Here is a 24,732-nt window from a genome sequence, read left to right as displayed (position 1 = left end):
CGTTTCAAGGTTGTGCTTGTAGCAAATGGATGACGCCTTACCACCCTCAACAACGCTCTGTCATCTCTAACTGTGGTCTTACGTGGTCTGCCAGAGGGTCTGCGATTCCTTTCATCATTAGTTTGTGCGTGTTTTCTGACCAAACGGCTTATTGTTGTGTAGTGATGTCCGGTTCTTCTGCCAATCTCCTTGAACGAAAGACCTGCTCCATGAAGGCCAATAATCTGCCACTTGACTGCTTCTGACAATCGTCTACCCGGCATTGTGGGTTACAATAAACTGGGCTGTCAGAGAACATCTTTTATAGGCGATGTTGAGCTTAAGAAGATACTGCAATCTGCAAATGTCATGCACCATGCAATTCACGTGCTGATTGCTACGTTTTGGTGATCATCTTCCCTCCGAAAACATTACACATTTAACATCAGATCCCCAAGGAATACCTACCATTAAAACCAGAGTCGGGCGTTTTAAATGTTGTGATGTATCAAACGTATTAATGTGGGGGTGCAACACTTTTTTTACTGTGTATACATTATGATAAATTTCATCTCAAATGTTCAATTCACTCTTTATCCCGGCCTGAGGAGATGGCCAACCGCATCTAGAAACTGCATTGGGGATTTCACCTCTCTATTCTGCCTCTCTGTACACTCTCTTCCTGCCTCTGTCCACCGCCACAAATCGGTAGATGTTGGGATGTCGGTGAGGGAGACCTCGATTGAGTTGGTTATGAAAGCCTTCCAGGTTGTTGTTCGTCATGGGACCTGTTGTACCATGATGGTTCCACAGTGGTAGAGGGAATCGTGCTCCGTGGTCGACCCAGGTAGTGACGATGTAGTCGTTGAAGGCGACAGCTCTTGGTACATCTGGTGTGTTGTCCATTGCGTCAACCCACGTGTCCTGGATCTTGTTCTGGGGGAGTAGGGGTGCTCATAAACCGGACCTTCTGGCTATCCTCAGGGGCATGGTTATGCTCTGTAGCATTCCTCATCACGGTTCCTACTGTCGTGAGTTCTTAGTGTGAAGATAACCATCAAATAGGACTTGGGGCTTTCCTCTCTGTGACATAACAAACTCAACATTGCGAAGACCAGCCATGTTGATGTCATGATAGTACTTACTTACTTACTTACTTTGGAGATTTAACGTGCGCTTTCCGACTGATGCGTATTTCGCACACGGGCCCGGCCAGGCCATTTAATGTGTTTCCGAAAGGGGCGAAAGTGGTCTGTGCAACCCAAGAGGGGGGTTTTAGGGGTTGCTTATATAGAATTTGGGAATTTTGAGATTTGGAATAGATGCCGATGGGATTGGGGAGGGGAACTAAGGGAGCTGGGTATGGTGGATGTTTGTTTGTTTATGTGATTTTGATTTGGTAGGTTATTGTGTTTTTAGATGCGTTTTATTAGTTAAGTTTTTATTAAGAATACGCCTAAGGCCTTGAAGTTTTCTAGTTTATTTTGTGGGTTTAGTATTGCTTCTAGAGTTAGAGCCTTGTTTAGATTGAGGGTGGTTTGTAATGCGGTTCGATGTGTTAGGTAGTGTGTGCAGTGGATGAGTGCGTGTTCTGGGGTTTCTGGTTGTTTGCAGTGTGGGCAGTTACCTGTAGTGTGGTTTTTTAAAAATTTTAGGTGGTTATTTGGGTTGGTGTGTCCTGTTTGGAGTTTAGTGATTACTCTGTCGATTTTTTTGGATGGATGGAGAATTTTTGGTTTGGTTAGTGGTTTGCTGAGCACTTTTTTGATTTGGCTATTTGAGTTTAGATATAGGTTATGCCATTTTTTGGTGATTTTTTGCTTGTTTGCACTTTTAATTTCTGATTTTGAGATGGGTAAGTTTAAGCTTATTTCTGTGATTTTGAGGGATAGTTTAGCTGCTTTATCGGCGTTTTCATTACCGTATATTCCTACGTGGGCGGGTATCCACAAGAAGGTTATTTGTTTGCCTGCCTTAGTTAGGTCGTTGGAGCTTTTAAGTATTTGATTTATTAATTTAGGTCGGTTTTTGGTATTTTTGTTTTGGAGGGCTTGCAGTCCACTTGGTGAGGTGAATTAGGATTTTTGTGTGTTTTTTTTATTCTTGATTATGGAGGGCTGAGGCCATGCCCAGTCATGTTAGTCAGTTTCAAGTATCTATATACTAAACCTAGTCATCTCAACTGTAAATCGTCTCATCTCAGTTTCTCAGTGTAATAATTGTTTCTTCCTATTGTTTTTGTAATTGCTAAATAGTCTTCTCATCATACAGGCATCTTTCATTACACTTACATTAATTCTTCTTCTTTTTAAACTTTCCTTTAAGTCCCCTAATCCCCTAAAGCTCTACTCCTTTCATTTCTACTACCTCTACTCCAGACCTTAATCTCTCCTTTAGGTGAGTTCATAATGCCAGACAGGTAAATGCCGCGTTTTGTTTTAACTAATTGTAGGGGAACTGGGTTGTAGGGGAAATGGGATGTAGGGGTTTTGGGAGATAACCATGTGTATAGAACTGTATTAATTAAACCTCTTGTAATGCCATGTTTGTAACTAGTAACCTGTTAGCAAGGGACATTCTATTGAATATCCCCCTGTTCCCGGGATATTCTCCAGAAAGTCACCCTGAAAGTCTCTCTGTCATAGATATGTATTTAGCCTTTGAACACAATCCATATAACACACATTACAATTCTAACTTAAGGAAATGGGCGGAATGTTGTGAAATGTTACTTCTATTTGAACAGGATCGAACCTGCAACGTTAACATTTGTAGCCTAGAGAGTGGGCCATTGAACACCACCTTCTTCATCAGTCACTGCCATTATTCAAGTAGCACCCCCTACAACAGACGTGTGTTGTCAGATTTGTAAATAGTGATTATTTCACATAGGATATCATACAGAAAGACATATAATTTGATCTTATTGCCTCAGGTAATAACAATATCTGTTTCTTCCTCAGGCACAAGAAGAGCATAAACATCATACTTTTTTCTCTCATGCCAGCATAGCCAGCATAGATTAATGTTTCCTCCCATCTTGTTATGATAGTTGCTTGTTTATAAGCTTGATGAACGGTAGAACAATGACCAGTTTAGTTCATAGGCGATGGTCGCCATGCTTTTATTACTAGCACCAAAACAGTTAGTACAAAAGTGGCATTGGCACTTTAGACGAAACAGGATTTACATATAAACGAAATAAGATTGTTAATACATCTTACAACACATCTCTTGATGTCACATGTTTCATTGATAAAACATGTCAAACGATAACTCACATGTGAACATTCATTGCATCAGTAAGGGTCAGATCTGCACCCTCAGATACAAGGAAATAACAATCATAGTGTCCTCCTTCCAATGCCATCATAATTGGTGTTTGTTTCAACTCTCCTCCCTGTCTGTTGATGTCACATGTTTTTTATTGACAAGACATGTTTCACTATAGATATTGTACCTCCCTCACATGCCAACATCAGACAGTCTCTGTTAATACCATCAGGAAGGGTCAGATCCGCACCCTCAGATACAAGGAGATGATAAACATCATGGTGTCCTCCTTTCAATGCAATAATTATTGGTGTTTGTTTCATTTTCCCTCCCCGTCTGTTGATGTCACATGTTTTATTGACAAGACATGTTTCACTATAGATATGTTTCCTCCCTCACATGCCAACATCAGACAGTCTCAGTTGTATTTATCAGTACCGTATATGACCGCGTATAAGCCAAATTTTGAGGACCAGAAAAAAGATTCTGTAGAAAGGGGTCGGCTTATCCACGGGATACACTTTCATGATAGTATTTTACAGATCGTGATCTGTCAGAAACATCGCCTGAATGACGGTCCGATAGATTACAACTTCCCGAAAGTTTGGAAGTTGCCACGACTAGAGCCATTTTTGTTATAAATTATCAATAAAGTTATTATTATACACCAATGTTGTCATTATTTAAAAAATGTTATGCATGTTACTACTTCCGATAATATGTTTTCAATTGAATGTTCAAAGTTTATCGTTCTTCGTAAACTCCACAATCTTTACATGTAACAATATATGTAATTCACAGCTATAATATATAATCCCCAGATAAAATCGCCAATAGCTATTACGTACGTTTTGCAAAGTTCATAAATTGATAGTGAACAAGTGTCTACCTTTATTGAAAGAGGCAAATAAACAACTGTATCGGCGATTTATTCCGTTCGCCATTTGCAAAAACATGTGATCAGCTGTTTCCTGTGACGTCACAAACGGTGACCACTGTGATTGCTTCCTGTTGTTTAAAGCAACACGGTACACAAGGAAATGAGCATTGATAATAACGGGCCGATTGGTATTGTCAGGTTGTTTACACAAACATTTTCAAGTTGTGGGTGCTTAGCGATCGTGTTGGGAGTAGGGGCTTAATTCCTTTGTTTTCGAGAGATTAGTTTAATAAACTGGAAAAGCCTGTGAGTAAGTGATGGTCATTCAATGTGTTCATAGTATGATAGTTTATTTAATTCAATTGGATTAACATACAATAGTGGTGTAAAGGGGGTTATAAAAGTTGGTATATTTTTACTGACTGACGTTCTCATCATGAGTTTTGAACGAAAACGCCATGCTTACGATGCTGAAATCAAACTGCGAGTCTTCGTTTCAGCTGATATATTTTCTCACGGGTTCATAATTCTATATACACCGACTCACAAAATGGCGCTTGGTTGTTGATGGCAACATATAACGATCATTATGAGATTTAAAAAAAACACGAGAAACAGCTGCCCACATTATGAAAGTGGATGACATTTGTTAAATCTTTATTAGAAATAATAATGACTTTTTCAATATAATTACAACGTTTTTCATCTTATATTTTTGAATATCTGCGAGTACCGGCACATGTCTTTCAGTCCGACTTCGCAGTGTTTTTTGTCTTTCAATTCCTGATTCGGCTTATCTGCGGGTCATATCATTTTCTTTCGTATTTCAATGGTCAAATTAACACCTCGGCTTATCTACGGGGTCGGCTTCTCTGCGGTCATATACGGTAAGTGTCAGATCTGCACCCTCAGATACAAGGAGATGATAAACATCATAGTGTCCTCTTTCCAATGCCATCATAATTGGTGTTTGTTTCGATCTTCCTACCTTTCTGTTAATGTCACATGTTTTCATTGACAAGACATGTTTCACTATAGATATGTTTCCTCCCTCACATGCCAACATCAGACAGTCTCTGTTGTCACCATCAGTAAGGGTCAGATCTGCACCCTCAGATACAAGGAGATGATAAACATCATGGTGTCGTCCTTTCAATGCCATCATAATTGGTGTTTGTTTCAATTTTCCTCCCCGTCTGTTGATGTCACATTTTTTCATTGACAAGACATGTTTCACTATAGAATGTGTACCTCTCTCACATGCCAACATCAGACAGTCTCTGTTGTATTCATCAGTAAGGGTCAGATCCGCACCCTCAGATACAAGGAGATGATAAACATCATGGTGTCGTCCTTTCAATGCCATCATAATTGGTGTTTGTTTCAATTTTCCTCCCCGTCTGTTGATGTCACATGTTTTCGTTGACAAGACATGTTTCACTATAGATATTGTACCTCCTTCACATGCCAACATCAGACAGTCTCTTTTGTATTTATCAGTTAGGGTGAGATCTGCACCCTCAGATACAAGGAGATGATAAACATCATAGTGTCTTTCGTCCAATGCCATCATAATTGGTGTTTGGTTCAATTTTCCTCCCCGCCTGTTGATGTCACATGTTTTCATTGACAAGACATGTTTCACTGTAGATATGTTACCTCTCTGACATGCCAACATCAGACAGTCTCTGTTGTTTTTATCAGTAAGGGTCAGATCTGCACCCTCAGATACAAGGAGATGATAAACATCATAGTGTCCTCCTTTCAATGCCATCATAATTGGTGTTTGGTTCAACTCTCCTCCCCGCCTGTTGATGTCACATGTTTTCATTGACAAGACATGTTTCACTATAGATATGTTTCCTCCCTCACATGCCAACATCATACAGCCTCTGTTGTATTCATCAGTAAGGGTCAGATCTGCTCCCTCAGATACAAGGAGATGATAAACATCATGATGTCGTCCTTTCAATGCCATCATAATTGGTGTTTGTTTCAATTTTCCTCCCTGTCTGTTGATGTCACATGTTTTCATTGACAAGACATGTTTCACTATAGATATTGTACCTCCCTCACATGCCAACATCAGACAGTTTCTGCTGTCACCATCAGTAAGGGTCAGATCTGCACCCTCAGATACAAGGAGATGATAAACATCATGGTGTCGTCCTTTCAATGCCATCATAATTGGTGTTTGTTTCAATTTTCCTCCCCGTCTGTTGATGTCACATTTTTTCATTGACAAGACATGTTTCACTATAGATTGTGTACCTCTCTCACATGCCAACATCAGACAGTCTCTGTTGTATTCATCAGTAAGGGTCAGATCCGCACCCTCAGATACAAGGAGATGATAAACATCATAGTGTCTTCCTTCCAATGCCATCATAATTGGTGTTTGGTTCAACTCTCCTCCCCGCCTGTTGATGTCACATGTTTTCATTGACAAGACATGTTTCACTACAGATATGTTTCCTCCCTCACATGCCAACATCAGACAGTCTCTGTTGTTTTTATCAGTAAGGGTCAGATCTGCACCCTCAGATACAAGGAGATGATAAAAATCATAGTGTCTTCCTTCCAATGCCATCATAATTGGTGTTTGTCTACAATATCCTCCCTGCCTGTTGATGTCACATGTTTTCATTGACAAGACATGTTTCACTATGGATATTGTACCTCCCTCACATGCCAACATCAGACAGTCTCTGTTGTATTCATCAGTAACTGTCAGATCTGCACCCTCAGATACAAGGAGATGATAAACATCATAGTGTCGTCCTTCCAATGCCATCATAATTGGTGTTTGTTTCATATTTCCTCCCCGTCTGTTGATGTCACATGTTTTCATTGACAAGACATGTTTCACTATAGATATTGTACCTCCCTCACATGCCAACATCAGACAGTCTCTGTTGTTACAATCAGTAAGGGTCAGATCCGCACCCTCAGATACAAGGAGATGATAAACATCATAGTATCCTCCTTCCAATGCCATCATAATTGGTGTTTGTTTCAATCTTCCTCCCCGTCTGTTGATGTCACATGTTTTCATTGACAAGACATGTTTCACTATAGATATTGTACCTTCCTCAAATGCCAACATCAGACAGTCTCTGTTGTTGTTATCAGTAAGGGTCAGATCTGCACCCTCAGATACAAGGAGATGATAAACATCATAGTGTCTTCCTTCCAATGCCATCATAATTGGTGTTTGGTTCAACTCTCCTCCCCGCCTGTTGATGTCACATGTTTTCATTGACAAGACATGTTTCACTGTAGATATGTTACCTCTCTGACATGCCAACATCAGACAGTCTCTGTTGTTTTTATCAGTAAGGGTCAGATCTGCACCCTCAGATACAAGGAGATGATAAACATCATAGTGTCCTCCTTTCAATGCCATCATAATTGGTGTTTGGTTCAACTCTCCTCCCCGCCTGTTGATGTCACATGTTTTCATTGACAAGACATGTTTCACTATAGATATGTTTCCTCCCTCACATGCCAACATCATACAGCCTCTGTTGTATTCATCAGTAAGGGTCAGATCTGCTCCCTCAGATACAAGGAGATGATAAACATCATGATGTCGTCCTTTCAATGCCATCATAATTGGTGTTTGGTTCAATTTTCCTCCCTGTCTGTTGATGTCACATGTTTTCATTGACAAGACATGTTTCACTATAGATATTGTACCTCCCTCACATGCCAACATCAGACAGTTTCTGCTGTCACCATCAGTAAGGGTCAGATCTGCACCCTCAGATACAAGGAGATGATAAACATCATGGTGTCGTCCTTTCAATGCCATCATAATTGGTGTTTGGTTCAATTTTCCTCCCCGTCTGTTGATGTCACATTTTTTCATTGACAAGACATGTTTCACTATAGATATTGTACCTCCCTCACATGCCAACATCAGACAGTTTGTGCTGTCACCATCAGTAAGGGTCAGATCTGCTCCCTCAGATACAAGGAGATGATAAACATCATGGTGTCGTCCTTTCAATACCATCATAATTGGTGTTTGTTTCAATTTTCCTCCCCGTCTGTTGATGTCACATGTTTTCGTTGACAAGACATGTTTCACTATAGATATTGTACCTCCTTCACATGCCAACATCAGACAGTCTCTTTTGTATTTATCAGTTAGGGTGAGATCTGCACCCTCAGATACAAGGAGATGATAAACATCATAGTGTCCTCCTTCGAATGCCATCATAATTGGTGTTTGGTTCAACTCTCCTCCCTGCCTGTTGATGTCACATGTTTTCATTGACAAGACATGTTTCACTATAGATATGTTTCCTCCCTCACATGCCAACATCAGACAGTCTGTGTTGTATTCATCAGTAAGGGTCAGATCTGCACCCTCTGATACAAGGAGATGATAAACATCATAGTGTCCTTCTTCTAATGCCATCATAATTGGTGTTTGTTCGAAAAATCCGCCCCGCCTGTTGATGCCACATGTTTTCATTGACAAGACATGTTTCACTGTAGATATGTTACCTCTCTGACATGCCAACATCAGACAGTCTCTGTTGTTGTTATCAGTAAGGGTCAGATCTGCACCCTCAGATACAAGGAGATGAAAAACATCATAGTGTCTTTCTTCCAATGCCATCATAATTGGTGTTTGTTTCAACTCTCCTCCCTGCCTGTTGATGTCACATGTTTTCATTGACAAGACACGTTTCACTATAGATTTGTTTCCTCCCTCACATGCCAACATCAGACAGTCACAGTTGTCATCGTCAGTAAGGGTCAGATCTGCTCCCTCAGATTCAAGAAGATGATAAACATCATAGTGTCCTCTTTTTAATGCCATCATAATTGGTGTTTGTTTGAAACATTCTCCCCACCTGTTGATGTCCCATGTTTTCATTGACAAGACATATTTCACTGTAGATATGTTACCTCCCTCACATGCCAAAATCAGACAGTCTGTGTTGAATTCATCAGTAAGGGTCAGATCTGCACCCTCAGATACATGGAGATCATACTGTCCTCCTTCACATGCCATCATAATTGGAGTTTGTTTGAAATATCCTCCCCGCCTGTTGATGTCACATGTTTTCATTGACAAGACATGTTTCACTAAATTTATGTTTCCTCCCTGACATGCCAACATCAGACAGTCTCTGTTGTTTTTATCAGTAAGGGTCAGGTCTGCACCCTCAGACACAAGGAGATGATAAACATCATAGTGTCCTCTTTTTAATGCCATCATAATTGGTGTTTGTTTCAACCATCCTCCCCGCCTGTTGATGTCACATGTTTTCATTGACAAGACATGTTTCACTGTATTTATGTTTCCTCCCTGACATGCCAACATCAGACAGTCTGTGTTGTATTCATCAGTAAGGGTCAGATCTGCACCCTCTGATACAAGGAGATGATAAACATCATAGTGTCCTTCTTCTAATGCCATCATAATTGGTGTTTGTTCGAAAAATCCGCCCCGCCTGTTGATGCCACATGTTTTCATTGACAAGACATGTTTCACTGTATTTATGTTTCCTCCCTTACATGCCAACATCAGACAGTCTTTGTTGTTTTTATCAGTAAGGGTCAGATCTGCACCCTCTGATACAAGGAGATTATAAACATCATGGTGTCCTTCTTCTAACGCCATCATAATTGGTGTTTGTTTCAAATATCCTCCCCGCTTATTGATATCCCATGTTTTCATTGACAAGACATGTTTCACTATATTTATGTTTCCTCCCTCACATGCCAACATCAGACAGTCTCTGTTGTTGTTATCAGTAAGGGTCAGATCTGCACCCTCAGATACAAGGAGATGAAAAACATCATAGTGTCTTTCTTCCAATGCCATCATAATTGGTGTTTGTTTCAACTCTCCTCCCTGCCTGTTGATGTCACATGTTTTCATTGACAAGACACGTTTCACTATAGATTTGTTTCCTCCCTCACATGCCAACATCAGACAGTCACAGTTGTCATCGTCAGTAAGGGTCAGATCTGCTCCCTCAGATTCAAGAAGATGATAAACATCATAGTGTCCTCTTTTTAATGCCATCATAATTGGTGTTTGTTTGAAACATTCTCCCCACCTGTTGATGTCCCATGTTTTCATTGACAAGACATATTTCACTGTAGATATGTTACCTCCCTCACATGCCAAAATCAGACAGTCTGTGTTGAATTCATCAGTAAGGGTCAGATCTGCACCCTCAGATACATGGAGATCATACTGTCCTCCTTCACATGCCATCATAATTGGAGTTTGTTTGAAATATCCTCCCCGCCTGTTGATGTCACATGTTTTCATTGACAAGACATGTTTCACTAAATTTATGTTTCCTCCCTGACATGCCAACATCAGACAGTCTCTGTTGTTTTTATCAGTAAGGGTCAGGTCTGCACCCTCAGACACAAGGAGATGATAAACATCATAGTGTCCTCTTTTTAATGCCATCATAATTGGTGTTTGTTTCAACCATCCTCCCCGCCTGTTGATGTCACATGTTTTCATTGACAAGACATGTTTCACTGTATTTATGTTTCCTCCCTGACATGCCAACATCAGACAGTCTGTGTTGTATTCATCAGTAAGGGTCAGATCTGCACCCTCTGATACAAGGAGATGATAAACATCATAGTGTCCTTCTTCTAATGCCATCATAATTGGTGTTTGTTCGAAAAATCCGCCCCGCCTGTTGATGCCACATGTTTTCATTGACAAGACATGTTTCACTGTATTTATGTTTCCTCCCTTACATGCCAACATCAGACAGTCTTTGTTGTTTTTATCAGTAAGGGTCAGATCTGCACCCTCTGATACAAGGAGATTATAAACATCATGGTGTCCTTCTTCTAACGCCATCATAATTGGTGTTTGTTTCAAATATCCTCCCCGCTTATTGATATCCCATGTTTTCATTGACAAGACATGTTTCACTATATTTATGTTTCCTCCCTCACATGCCAACATCAGACAGTCTTTGTTGTATTGATCAGTCAGGGTCAGATCTGCACCCTCAGTTACAAGGAGATGATAAACATCATAGTGTCTTCCTTGCAATGCCATCATAATTGGTGTTTGCATCTGTTTTGTTTCCTTCTTGTTCATATCAAATATTTTCAGTGAAATACAAAAGCTCACAGTTGACAGATTGCCATTTTCACTCGCTAAATGCAAACAATTTGTCAACCAATAGTTGGTAAGAGTTAAATTGGCTCCTTTTTGTTTGAGGAACCTCAGGATATCAAGGCAACCTTTTTTTGCACAAAACATTGCAGGTGTTAATCCATTATTATTCATAGAATTGATTGAAATAGGACAAGTTTCAATCACCCTTGTTGTCAACAGCATGCTTCCTGATTCACAGGCATAATGTAAACAGGTGTTTCCTGCCCAGTCCGTCACGGAAATATCAGCACCCTTCTGGATGAGGAAGTTGAATACCTCTGACTGTCCTGACTGGGCAGCCATAATCAGGAGGGTTTCCCCGTCTATGGAAAATTCAACATCGAATCCTCCATGTAGACTCATGACTGTAACGAGGTGTTCCAGGTGTTTCAGTTTGCCATGTGTGACACAGGCTACGACACAGTCATATAGATCAGGCGCAGAGTCACCAAGTCTTCCAACTACTTCTAATGTCTTGGAGAATAGAAAGTAACTCTCAGATATGGAAGCCAAATACCAAAAACATTCACCAGAGTCACTATCCTTTTGTTGGACAGTCTCAACAATGTTATCATTAATCTCTGTCCATAGTAGGGCGGCAATCCTCTCATCGCGGAAAACTGGATGTGTCACTGTCCAAATGAAGCACCCTTGTCGAATACCTTCCACCAGTCTGTCCACTACTGTTTGGTGTAGTTGGGGGGTGATGTGGATCATGTTTGTGACATCTTCAATGTCTGATGACTGTATACCTTTACCCAGCCTCACTCTTTCATACAGGAATTTCAGGGAGCAGTGTTCCAGCAGCAACACGATATTGAGTTGTCCTACAGCACAGGCTGCAGCATCGTATATGGAGGGGTGAGAGAAGGATGCGATGTGATCCTCGACTGTACAGTAGACCCCAGTAAAGTTGTTGATCTCCTTGGCAATCCCGGTGCTTGTACAACAAGGAACTACTTCCTTCACAGCACCAAACATGACGTTTCCAGCTTTCCGTGACTGCAAAGAAACAAGGTTCAAGTTTCCATCACACAGGATGAGGAGAAGGATGGCTGCCGATCTATTGCTTTCTTCCTGGACAATGGCGTCAAGGTCACCTCTCAGGTACGTCAGCGGATTATTGAAGAATTTTGCGTTGTGCATCTGGAAGACTGCATGAGTGAAAAAGAGTTTGCTGATAAGAGGGAATCCAAATATGTTGTGTTTTGAATCTGTGATGCTACAAATATCCTTTTCAGAGACATCACATGTAGGATGTTTGCTCTTGTAGGACTGTAACATACGTTTCTTTTCTTCAACTGTGAGACAGTCTTTAGTCATATCAAGAATAGCTTCTGTTTTGAGTAGATCCACTTTGTACTTGTGTAGTCTTGAACATCCCCCCTTCCAGTTATATGTCCTGGATGTAAAAACAAGCTTCAGTCTGTAGATGGGGGTCTCTTCATTGGATTTTTCCTTACCTTTTGATTTTTTCTCTTTCTTCTCCTTGGATTCCCTCTCTGTATCAGCGGCAGTTTTAGCAAGGTTATCATTCAAGTCACTGAACAATTTATGTAGTTTTTCCAAATTTGAATAGAATGTGACAGAACCAAATATATCATCAAAAACAACCAGCATGTGTGATTGTCGTTTAGAAATTGTATCAACGTCAAAATGTTCAATGTTTTCCACAAACACTGTTTCATATCTCTTTTGTTGATATGCCTCACAGATCTTCAGTGCAATGCTGGTCTTCCCATCTCCAGGAGCTCCACAGATGCTGACATGGCCATGCTTCTCAAGGAGCTGTTGGGCTGTCTGGAGGGCATGGATGTCCACAAAATACTCCTTGAGCAGTTCCACCTTTTGGCAGTAACGTTCTGTGGGAAGAGGGGAAACACATTGATTGTGTGAATGTTAAATTGGTGTGTAAGTAGACTAATCTTGACCCAGGGTAGAAAGCATCATTAATAATAATAATAATAATAATAATAATAATAAGTGTATTTATACACTTCACTGTTATTACCCCGGTCAATGGATCAGTGAGCATTCTCAGCTCCCTGGGGAGTATACAACCCAAGCTGCCTGTGAGGCGCTAGAAGTTTAACAGCCACATTACCATCTCATCCTACCGGGTACCCACTCACTGCTGGGTGAGCAGAGGCACATTTCGAACAAAGTCACTTGCCTAAGGAGACACCACATGTGGTACATGTGCTTCGGTGTTGGGCAGGACCGAAGCCCTAGAAACTCTCAGGATTCAAGCTGCTTAACGTGGTCACCCATCCAACTGCTCTCCGAGACCGACGTTGCTGAACTTCACCTAATTTGTGACCTGTGTGCTGTGCACATGACCATGTGCCACCACATTCCAGTCAGATTGTTTGCAGAGTTTTAATCAGGCTACTTATGTTTACCATCTGTTCTGGTTCTGGTTCAGTCTACTCATACAAGCTTTCAAGTAATTAAGTCTTTGAAAGGCATTTAGAAGTGATACACATAAGGAAGAGAATTTATGGATGTTAACTTCTTTATTATGAGGAGCACAATGTTTCGGAGTATATATATGCTTACTCCTTCATCAGGTGAATGAATCCTATGAGCCTGAGAGCATATATGTACAGGTAAGGACATGTCCATAACTATCAGCACTAATATCTGTAAAGTTGTTGGCTTCCATTGTCTATTGCTAAGCTACTATCAGCGCCAATTATATGTTGGCTTCCCTTGTTAAGTTTCCAACTTTTGTTATCTTATTACTTTTGTTGTTCGTACATGTACATATAATGCTCTCTGGCTCATAGCATTCATTCACCTGATGAAGGAGTAAGCATATACTCCTAAACGTTGTGTTCCTCATAATAAAGAAGTTGACATCCATAAATTCTCTTCCTTATTCAAGTTATTGACCAAAACATTTGAAATATTTAGATGAAAAACATTGTGTAAAGTCCTATTTCCCTGTGTGTGGCGTGGCGTGGTGTGATGTGGCTTGGCCTGGCCGGACATGAGGCATGCATGCGTGCCACACAGGCACAGTATACTGACTCCGAGCTGACCAGTCCTTGTTTTAGCCCCTTAACGCCAAGTGCCAGACAGGGTAACAACAAGCAACATCTTTTAATGTCTTCTGGTATGACGCGGCCGGGGTTCGAACACCGGACCTTAAGCTCTCTGGCGGACGCTCTACCACTAGACCAGGTAGGCGGAATGGAATGTTAGGAATGTGCACCCTATCCTTGTTTTAGCCCCTTAACGCCGAGTGCCAGACAGGGTAACAACAAGCAACATATTTTAATGTCTTCTGGTATGACGCGGCCGGGGTTCGAACACCGGACCTTAAGCTCTCTGGCGGACGCTCTACCACTAGATCAGGTAGGTGGAATGGAATGTTAGGAATGTACACCCTATGCTTGCAGCATTTTCACCATGAATTCAGGATTGAAAAACTTCTTGTAATGTTTGAAATTATAAATATTATTTTTAAAAATATGCGATATATTTACACTGATTTGAACAAGATAAACGAACCTGCATGTCAAATGAATTCTTTCTTCCAGTTTATTCTCTTTATCATAGAATTCCCAGTAACCTCCCTAATATCAATAGTCTATGCTTACTTATTATTAAAAATCAATTGGTTCTTGAGTCCACATGACTATTCTTAATTATCCCATTTTCATTCCCATAATAACAGTTCTTCAACCTATCAGCATGTACATGCCAGGTGGCATCTCACCTTGTGACAGACATCCTCTAGCTCCATGTTCCCCGACGGAGACGGAGACATTGGTAGCATTGGTCAAGTCCACTTGATTCACTGGACCACCTGCAACAGAGAAAACCTCTGGTCTCATTTCACCTGAGAAATGAAGGTGACTAAACCCTTCCATAATAATAATAATTCTCGGCTGTAGATCTACTTTGACATACTTTGAAATTTGGAACAAAATAATTTGAGTCAAAGCAATCTAGTACGTTTTGTTTCTAAACGTGTTTTCCTTTGTATAATTCATATTTGTGTAATAAGGATTGAAACTCAATGAAACAGCTGAAGTAATGTTACTTTTCATCAGTTTCATAGTTGAACCAAAAGAAGAAGAAGTTGGATGACATCCTGGTGCAAATAGGAAAAAGCTATTACAATTCTTTTGTTCCATCCATTAGAAATTTATCACAGGAACGTCGGATCAGTGTCAAAACTCAAGATACATTTGAAAATTATGTTACAAAGGCCCCTTCATTTAAAATATTATTAATATCACACAAAATTAAAGCACTGTTTTATGGATACTGACTTTTGACCATTAAGATGTGGCATGAGTAAATTGTAAACATGGAGAGAGTTATGTTAAAGTATATCCATTATGCTAGATCAGCTTCTGTTATGACTGTACATGTTTGGAATGCTCACTGTAGTTGTGCTGTATTGCAGTTGTGGAAGTAGGTTGTCTCCCTTGTTCAGTCCTCCTCAGTAAATCAGCTGCTTCCTCTGTGAGGCATCCGGTCATCTGATGGTCACGTGAGTCCGGATTTCCTTCCATTTCTCACTGTTCTGAAAACAAACTACAGTTACTACCTATGACTGGGGACATTGATCAAGCAACACCAAATTCATCGAAAGTATGAAATTTGAATTTAAAAGTGCTTATAATTAATTATTGAAAATTGTTTTTCATAACTGCAGCGGTCACGAAAATCAGCAAAAACGTCTTTGGAGAAGCTCGTTTTATTTTATGACAGCAGACAAAGTTTAATTTCAGTACAGTTCTGTCTGAACAAATGTCCTGGTAAAGAGTCTACTACATTGGGCCTCAGACAGAAATACCTAAGAAAGGATTTCACTGTCACACAATGTGAGGTTCAGAACTCATCAGTCAAACCTCAAACTGACCAGTGTGACCCTCATATATACATGCCACTATATACACTCAAGCATTCATGTAGTGATTATTTAGCTCTACATCATCACTACTATAATCACTACATGAATTATTTATCTCGACCCGTTAAGATTCCAGGGTAGAATAGGTCTTCAGCAACCCATGTTTGCCGTAAAAGGCGACTATGCTTGTCGTAAGAGGCGACTAACAGGATCGGGTGGTCAGGCTCGATGACTTGGTTTGATGCATGTCATCGATCCAAATTGCGTGGATCGATGCTCATGTTGTCAATCACTGGATTGTCTGGTCCAGACTCGATTATTAAACAGATCGCCGTCATATAGCTGGAATATTGCTGAGTGCGGCGTTAAACAACAAACCAACCAACCAATCACAAGTAGTTATATATATGTGACAAATATTACTTAAGTTCACGATTAAGATACTCAAAGTCTTGACTAATTCAAAATAAGGGTTCAAAACACATACTTTTTCAAAAGGAAGTTGACATATAACCCTACAAACTGACACCCATGATGCGTTTTAATTTCATCGCAACCTGTTGCATATTTGTCACTGTTTGGGCTCACCAAGTCATCGGGACAGTTCATTTCTTTGAAATCAGCGCGACAAGTTATTTCTTGGACATGGAACATGCTGTCTCCCATTGTAGGGGTGAGAGGTTGTAGAAATAGGGGAAATAATGCTAAACAAATTTATTTCTCCAATAATCTTTATTAATTAACAGTCTACTATATATATCACTACTGTCAATGGCTGCCAGATGACAACATCGATCTATGATGCATGTGGTTCAACATTAATCTGTCAATTTTCTGGGAATGAGCCTGCTGGTACAAAGTTAATGGAACTACTAAACACAGCCATTTTGAGGCCTGGTGGGGGATTCCTCATTCTTTAGACCTGTCAGTTTCATGAGGCATTCGATGGCGACATGTGAAAGAAATATGACAGTTGTGATCCAGTGGTTTGTGTATGCTTTGCTTAATGGAGTGTGTTCTGAAATGGATTCATCATGTTTGATAAGCTGTTGTGACCAAGTGTCTGTGCTGTGAATCTGCAGTCATTTCGGGACATTTGTTTGTGAGTTTTCGTGGCCTTTGGAAGGGACTTTCAAATCCCCTCCCGCCAAATCGTAACATTAATTGTTCACAGAGTTGGCAATGAATATCGATCACAAAAAGGTTCTGTTGTCATGAATAAAGTTTTTTTTAAACATTTTTATAATCTTTTGTTTTACTTTTAATATCATTTATTTCAATGATGAAATTACCGAACATATATCCCAAACAGTTATAAACGCCATCTATTGTATGCAAACGATATGCCCACATAAGTAGTGTCATCTCATCGTCAAACCAGACGGGGTTACCAGCTGGTTAATTACGGCCTTGAATGTCAAAGTCATTGCCAAAAGCATCTAATATCAAACATACCGTAATGTCTCTATTAGACACTAAGGAGTCATTATTTCCTATAGGGGGCCGGCGTGTATCTAATAAAGGAAATACAGTCCTGATTGGTTTTGGGCAGGCATTTATTCTGGAAGGCAATCGAAGTATTCATATGCACGGATTTTGTGTGAAAAGGTTTAATTCAAAAGAGGTTTCAGTAGAAAAAAGGAAACATCTTTTTAACCTAGCATCTAGCATTCTTTAATGTCATGGTAGAATTGACCTTGATCTAACTTCTTAGGAGCAAACAATTGCCAAGTCTCAGGATTTTACAAATAAAAGTCCAACAGTAACTGGCAATGAAAATGATATGACAATGTTTCACAATAACCTCAATGCTGACCTTGACCCTTTACACTTTTGACATACTTGGAGCATATTTTTTGTATTAGAGCACGGTTCCATTCCAAGAAGATATCCATATTTAGTTTTTGGAAAGTGTTACCATATTGTTCAGGTGAGATTCTCATGACCTTGACCTATCATGTTCTAAATAGAAAGAACTCCTAAGGTCAAAAGTGGAATAAGTCAATTTTAGGATATCCTCCAATGCAAGTAACATTTGCACCATATTCAAGAGAAAGAAAAACAGAGTTCTACATTTCAGTTACCTTAAAGGTGACCTCGACATTTGTCATGTGATAGGATTTGTTTAGAAACATGTAAACATAATGTTTCATACCTGTAGAAGTAAGCATGCCTCAGAAAATGAAAAGGATATAAGTTAGAACCATGTTGAAAACCTGAAAACTCACCTTGATCTTTGACCATCTTAGAGAAGATATATTATATACCAACATAAAGTTGTGCCAAATATCACAATGAGCAACAAAAGTTAACATGTGCCTTTGAATAAAACACACAATTACTGGCTATCAAAGTCCTTCATACATGCAAAAATGGTTGACTATTGGGTCAGTGAGGAAACAAACCTACTGTGTTTTGAAATTGAATGTCGGCTCAATTTAGAATCGATACCTGCTTTTTTAAATTTGGAACAGACCGCTATATTACATTGTTTACCATATAATGGATAATACTTTTGATGAACTAAACCGATAATCTTGGAATCACGAATATGCAAATGAGCTCATCTAGATAGATGATAGAACGATCTCATTCATTCCTTTTCAAATGTAAAACGGACAAAAATGTAAAACTGTTACCTCATGATTTATTTCATTCAAACACGAAAATCAATTATCAGACAATGACAGTAACAATGTAAATTGACAGATTATTGTTCAGTGTCTGTATCATCATCAACATCTGACCTTTCACGCTCTAGATCTTCAGCCACAGAAAGATCTACATGAGATAGAATGTCTTTCACAATAGGTTTCATCCACTGGCTGATTTTAGTGGCGAGTTCCTTGGGATCTGCATCCAATGCCCTCACTTTCTCCAGAAGGGGCTTGAAAAGGGGTCCATACCCAAAGTAGCTGACATATCTAATAGCTTTTGAGAGTCGATCTAGGAAGGTTGATTCCCAGCATTTCTGGTGGAGGAAGGGGAGGGGGTGGAGGAGGAGGTGAGGTTCCCGGAGGACGAGGAGGAGGAGGAGGAGGATGCATTTGTCTCCTATGTCTATGCATATTGTCATGTCTAGAGAACTGTCTCCCACAATCAGGACACGATGACGTGGACTTCATGACGAGTGGAGAGTAAATGAACATTTTCCAAAGAGGAAGACCCTTATATACTCTGAAGATCAGCTTCTGGGATCCAACTGTTAAACTTTTTAGGAAAGCTCATCATTTTCACAAACACTTCATTCTGACCAGATCGCTTTCTTTCCTTGAGTATTTTCTCCACTCTCCACACAGTGCCTCCAGGCTTACATAGAAACTGCCTTGAACCGGGTCATCTGCCATATCTTTCAACAGATAGATGGCTATACCATCTCTGTAGTATCGCCTCCTAATAATAAAGATTTCCTCAGTCCATTTTTCTTGATAGTCTCTTTGAAATGTATGTCTCAAATGAGACAGACTCAGTTGATCGCCCACTTTATATTTAAACGGTTTCTCCATTGACTTCTGGGTGATTTCAACTTTCGATTTTACCGGTTTCGTCAAAGCATCAATGTATTGTTCCTTCCATACTAGAGCTTCATTAGTTTGATTGATATCTGAGGGTGATCGTTCATTCAACGATCTGTGAGGTCTGTGGTTATAATTCTGGACGAGGTCTGGTAAAATATGCAAATGATGATATGTTTGTTTGAACGTGAAATATCTGTACATCGTTGTCTTGAGGGTCCGTATCACTCTCTCAGCATAAGAAGCCTTGGCTTCATTCTGTGTGACATAGTAAGTGATGCCCTTGTTTCTTAAATAAGACCTAAGTTTCTTATTATCAAATTCTCGCCCTTTGCCTGATCGTATAATTTGTTGCATGGTAGCGCGGGAAAATATCTTCTTCAAGGCCTTAATGACTCATCCGGTGTTATATTTTTAATGGGCTCCACCCACAGAAATCGTGTAAATACATTTATAGCAATGAGTAAGTATTTCACACCGCCATTGTCAGAGGCTATGTTAGATACTTCAGCCAAGTCGATATATCATCGAGCATTAAGGCCTGAAGCCACCACTCTGTTCCGCTTGAACTTGTATCTTAAAAGTCGCTGAAGCGAATAGGCATCTTGTGATGTCAGTCACTTCTTGATGTGATGTAAACTAATATCAAATTTCCCCTCCTTTTTCACAATGTGATACAACTTAGCAGGGCCAGAAAAGGAGGCTGGGTGTTTGGGATTAAAATAAATACTAGACAAATACGCTTTCCATCCGTCAGCAGGCATGGTTACACGTGAAATGAAGCCTACACGATGTAAATAGAGCTTTAATGTTTATCAACTACATAGCCATTCATAACTACAGAGGCGGAGCTGGGTTACATTCAATGACAAACGTGCTTGTGTGTTTATGTTAACCCGTGGATACAGAGGACTGCCTTCCTCAATGGTTTGTTAACACAACTGATTGCCTTCAGTGGACAAGGCTGTTATGTGACCTAGTTTATCACCCTGTTTACAGTAACAAAACAATTCTCCTTTACCTATGCAACTAATGTAAACTGACTACATTGCTTCCTCACTATTTCAACGGAATTTAATACATACTGTTCTACAGATTTTGATACTTATTAGGCCATGTTTGAATGTGTAACCGCTGGTCTATCGATAGCGGGAGATTTCCCTTCTTGCACCACACCTTGAAATATACAGGTTCATCTATCTATTTTTAGCGTGACATCATACCAAGCCATAACCGGCTGCAGCGGGTGTCCTTACCTGGTTAGAACACATTTGGAAAACGTGCCATGAAAAGTTTAGGACACGATTGTAACAGTGTCATGCCATTGTTAGATTATTTGTTGTAACTCAGTGTCTTGACAAGGTTAGAGCGTTGTTTTAAAACAGTGTCTTGACAAGGTTGGAGCATCGTAATAAAACAGTGTCATGACAAGGTTAGAGCATTGTTATATAACAGTGCCTTGACAAGGTTGGGGCATTGTTATAAAACAGTGTCATGACAAGGTTTGAGCATTGTTATAAAACAGTGTCATGACAAGGTTGGGGCATTGTTATAAAACAGTGTCATGACAAGGTTTGAGCATTGTTATGAAACAGTGTCATGACAAGGTTGGGGCATTGTTATAAAACAGTGTAATGACAAGGTTTGAGCATTGTTATGAAACAGTGTCTTGACAAGGTTGGAGCATTGTTATGAAACAGTGTCTTGACAAGGTTGGAGCATTGTTATGAAACAGTGTCTTGACAAGGTTTGAACATTGTTATAAAACAGTGTCATGACAAGGTTTGAGCATTGTTATAAAACAGTGTCTTGAAAGGTTTGAGCATTGTTATATAACAGTGTCATGACAAGGTTTGAGCATTGTTATATACCAGTGTCTTGACAAGGTTTGAACATTGTTATAAAACAGTGTCTTGACAAGGTTTGAGGATTGTTATTAAACAGTGTCATGACAAGGTTTAAGCATTGTTATATAACAGTGTCTTGACAAGGTTTGAGCATTGTTATAAAACAGTGTCTTGATAAGGTTTGAGGATTGTTATAAAACAGTGTCATGACAAGGTTTAAGCATTGTTATATAAAAGTGTCTTGACAAGGTTTGAGCATTGTTATAAAACAGTGTCTTGACAAGGTTGGAGCATTGTTATATAACAGTGTCTTGACAAGGTTTGAGCATTGTTATAAAACAGTGTTTTGACAAGGTTGGAGCATGGTTGTCAAACAGTGTCATGACAAGGTTTGAACATTGTTATAAAACAGTGTTTTGACAAGGTTGGAGCATGGTTATCAAACAGTGTCATGACAAAGTTTGAGCATTGTTATAAAACAGTGTCTTGACAAGGTTTGAGCATCGTTATATAACAGTGTCTTGACAAGGTTTGAGCATCGTTATAAAACAGTGTCTTGACAAGGTTGGAGCATGGTTATATAACAGTGTCTTGACATGGTTTGAGCATTGTTATAAAACAGTGTCTTGAAAAGGTTGGAGCATTGTTATAAAACAGTGTCGTTGTACACAACATTAAAAAATGGGGACCGGTTGCCATTCTACCGACATGATCCAAGAAGAAGAAGAATAAGGGGTGACATTTTGACTAGCCAGGCGGGACATCTAATTTACGTTTCAGCAAGACCTTTGAAATTTAACTGGTCACGGGCCAGCCATTATATCGACCCCTGTAGAACCCGGCTGTAAAACAGTGCCATGGCAAGGTTAGGACATGGTTGTAAAACAGTAGTATCCCTTATAGAAAAAGACTCTTTCAACAGTATGTCATCTTGTTGACACCTTGCTATTTGGCCTTGTCGACGCCTTGTTTTGACCATGTCATTTTGACATAGAATAACTTACAAGTTGTTTGACCTTGTCAATGTTACATTAAATCATACATCGCACATTCCTTACGGGAAGTATCCCACAGGAGTGACATAGGCCTATAGAAAACCTGATGTTAAACGACGAACGGCTGATGGGGATACGATACCTGTATAGCTGCATGCAAGTCTATAACATTTCCCCCTAGACTGGTTGAAATTACAGGGGCATTGTTCGAACCAGGAAGTATTTTATCTGTTCTGGGCTTATGCTTTCAAGGTAGATAATTGACATACCATACACGCTAATCACTTGCCACATGCTAAGGTTTGTAGTCAAAACGTCCACACAAACACATTGGTCAAAATGTCCACACAAACAAATTGGAGAAAATGGTCACAAAAGACGTCAAAATGGCCACAATGAAATCTCAAAATGGCCACACTGAAATTTCAAAATGGCCACCCCAAAAAGTCAAAAGTTACACAAACCAAACGTCATATAGGTTTAGTAGTATTAAATAGACGTTTATATCATTTACTTATTTATAAGTAAACAAATACATGTATTTATAAATATAACGCTTACATATCGTCAGTTGAACATTTTGAAGAGGCTTTGTGAGATACGTCCCGCTACTGACACCAGGATGTACGATACATGCAGAGTCCTAAATCCCACAGTGGGCTTACCCGCACTAAACTCCATGTGTGGGCGGAGCTATTGTGACAACTTGACACGTATTTCGTACGAACTGCTTCTCACCTGAACATGGAAGTGCATCGTACCGGGTAGTGGCAGCCTACAGCATGTGTTGAGACTGTATTGTTAGCTGCACCATAAAACTTGACAAAGCAGACGCAATTTATGGATAACAACTTCTATAGTACTGTAATGGCGACGTTTCGGTATAGATCCTTATAAGCAAGTCGCCATAAATTGTGTCTACTTTGTCATCCGTCAACTTCTAAGTACTGCCTATCAAACAATTCACCATAAAACTGAACAACCTTTTATTTATTTCATACGCAAACGTCCATTGTTGAAAATTTGTTTTGAAATGAACGAAGCGAAACGTATATTATAAAATGTTGTTGAACGATCATGTATTTTGACGCCATGATTGTTAACGTTGGACATTTTAATCTCTTTCATTGTCACCTTTCCTCTTTCCATTTGGTTCTGAAATATATATACTTGGAAACCTGTACTGAATGTATTAATATAAAGTAAATTATAAAGTATATTAAAGTAAATTTTCCGTTATTAGTTCACATCGGTACGTCATAACCACAGTGTTGCAGGGGTGTTGAAGAAACACGTTTTGAAAAAAAATGAAACATAAATCCTCCATCTGATCGTAGACATGTATACAGATAAAATAAATGTTAGATTATTTGCAACTTTTATATGTTCAACGGCAAACGTAACCGTGAATGTGTCATCTTTGTACAATATTTTCCTTTGAACGTTTTAGTTTAGCACCTTTGGCGGTGTTTACTTGAGCTAAGGATAGACCTAATAGGCATTCTAAATAGCAATGATGTTTTGGTTTTTGTTCTTTAGCGCCGCACTCTGGAATATTTCAGTATATGACGGCGATCTGTAAATAATCGCCTCTGGGCCAGACAATCCAGCGAGTTACATCATGAGCATCGATCCACGCAATTGGGATACGGTGACATTCATCAACCAAGTCAGCGAGCCTGACCACCCGATCCCGTTAGTCGCCTCTTGACAACAAGCATGGGTTACTGAATATTCTAACCCGGATCTTCACAGAGTAAAAATATAGCAGTTTTAATGGGCTGAAAATAGACCCCCCATAGTCATTCGTAATAGTGATTATATGTTGAATTGGGCTGAAAATAGACCCCATAAGCATTATACATAGTAGTGATTCTAACATTCTAATTTTTTAATACTCTAGCTCACTTTGACATCGTCGTCGTGCGCCCATTAGCACTGAATTTAACATCTTTTCTCCAATTCTACTTAACATACCAATATGAATTTCATGTAACATATCCTAAATGTCTCTAGCTACAACGGAGTAAAGTTTTATTTTTCAATCCAAAACGTACGCCGCAGCTGCGCATTTTAGTTATAAATACAGCATTCGCTCCAATCTCATCTACTCAGGAGCTATTGAACATATTGTTTTAAATTGTTCAATATATTTCTTAATGTACATTTATATATGTATGCACACACACACACACACACACACACACACAC

The 24,732-nt window shown here is 39.6% G+C and overlaps 1 protein-coding gene across 4 annotated transcripts in view; it reads right to left on the bottom strand.

Annotated features, from left to right (window-relative positions):
- The window catches only part of LOC124149648 (serine/threonine-protein phosphatase 6 regulatory ankyrin repeat subunit B-like), a 75,927-nt gene extending 52,486 nt beyond the window's left edge, over nt 1-23,441 (bottom strand). Inside the window, exons 1-5 of one of the 4 annotated variants that reach the window (XM_048388264.1) lie at nt 23,083-23,381; nt 15,694-15,834; nt 15,019-15,108; nt 5,737-13,156; nt 4,950-5,532 (exon numbers count right to left, since the gene is read on the bottom strand). In XM_048388264.1, coding sequence (XP_048244221.1) covers nt 4,971-5,532; nt 5,737-13,156; nt 15,019-15,108; nt 15,694-15,823 — 8,202 coding nt within the window. In that variant the 5' untranslated portion in view covers nt 15,824-15,834; nt 23,083-23,381 and the 3' untranslated portion in view covers nt 4,950-4,970. Of the gene's footprint in view, nt 1-4,949; nt 13,157-15,018; nt 15,109-15,693; nt 15,835-23,082 lie in introns of those variants that run through there. The other 3 variants (XM_048388262.1, XM_048388263.1, XM_048388265.1) reach the window with 3 other exon arrangements.
- Nucleotides 23,442-24,732: the final 1,291 nt, after the last annotated feature.

This window comes from Haliotis rufescens, unplaced genomic scaffold, assembly GCF_023055435.1.
Source record: "Haliotis rufescens isolate VD_foot unplaced genomic scaffold, xgHalRufe1.0.p SCAF_7, whole genome shotgun sequence".
Lineage (NCBI taxonomy): Eukaryota > Metazoa > Mollusca > Gastropoda > Lepetellida > Haliotidae > Haliotis > Haliotis rufescens.
This window is presented reverse-complemented; position numbering and strand designations above follow the sequence as displayed.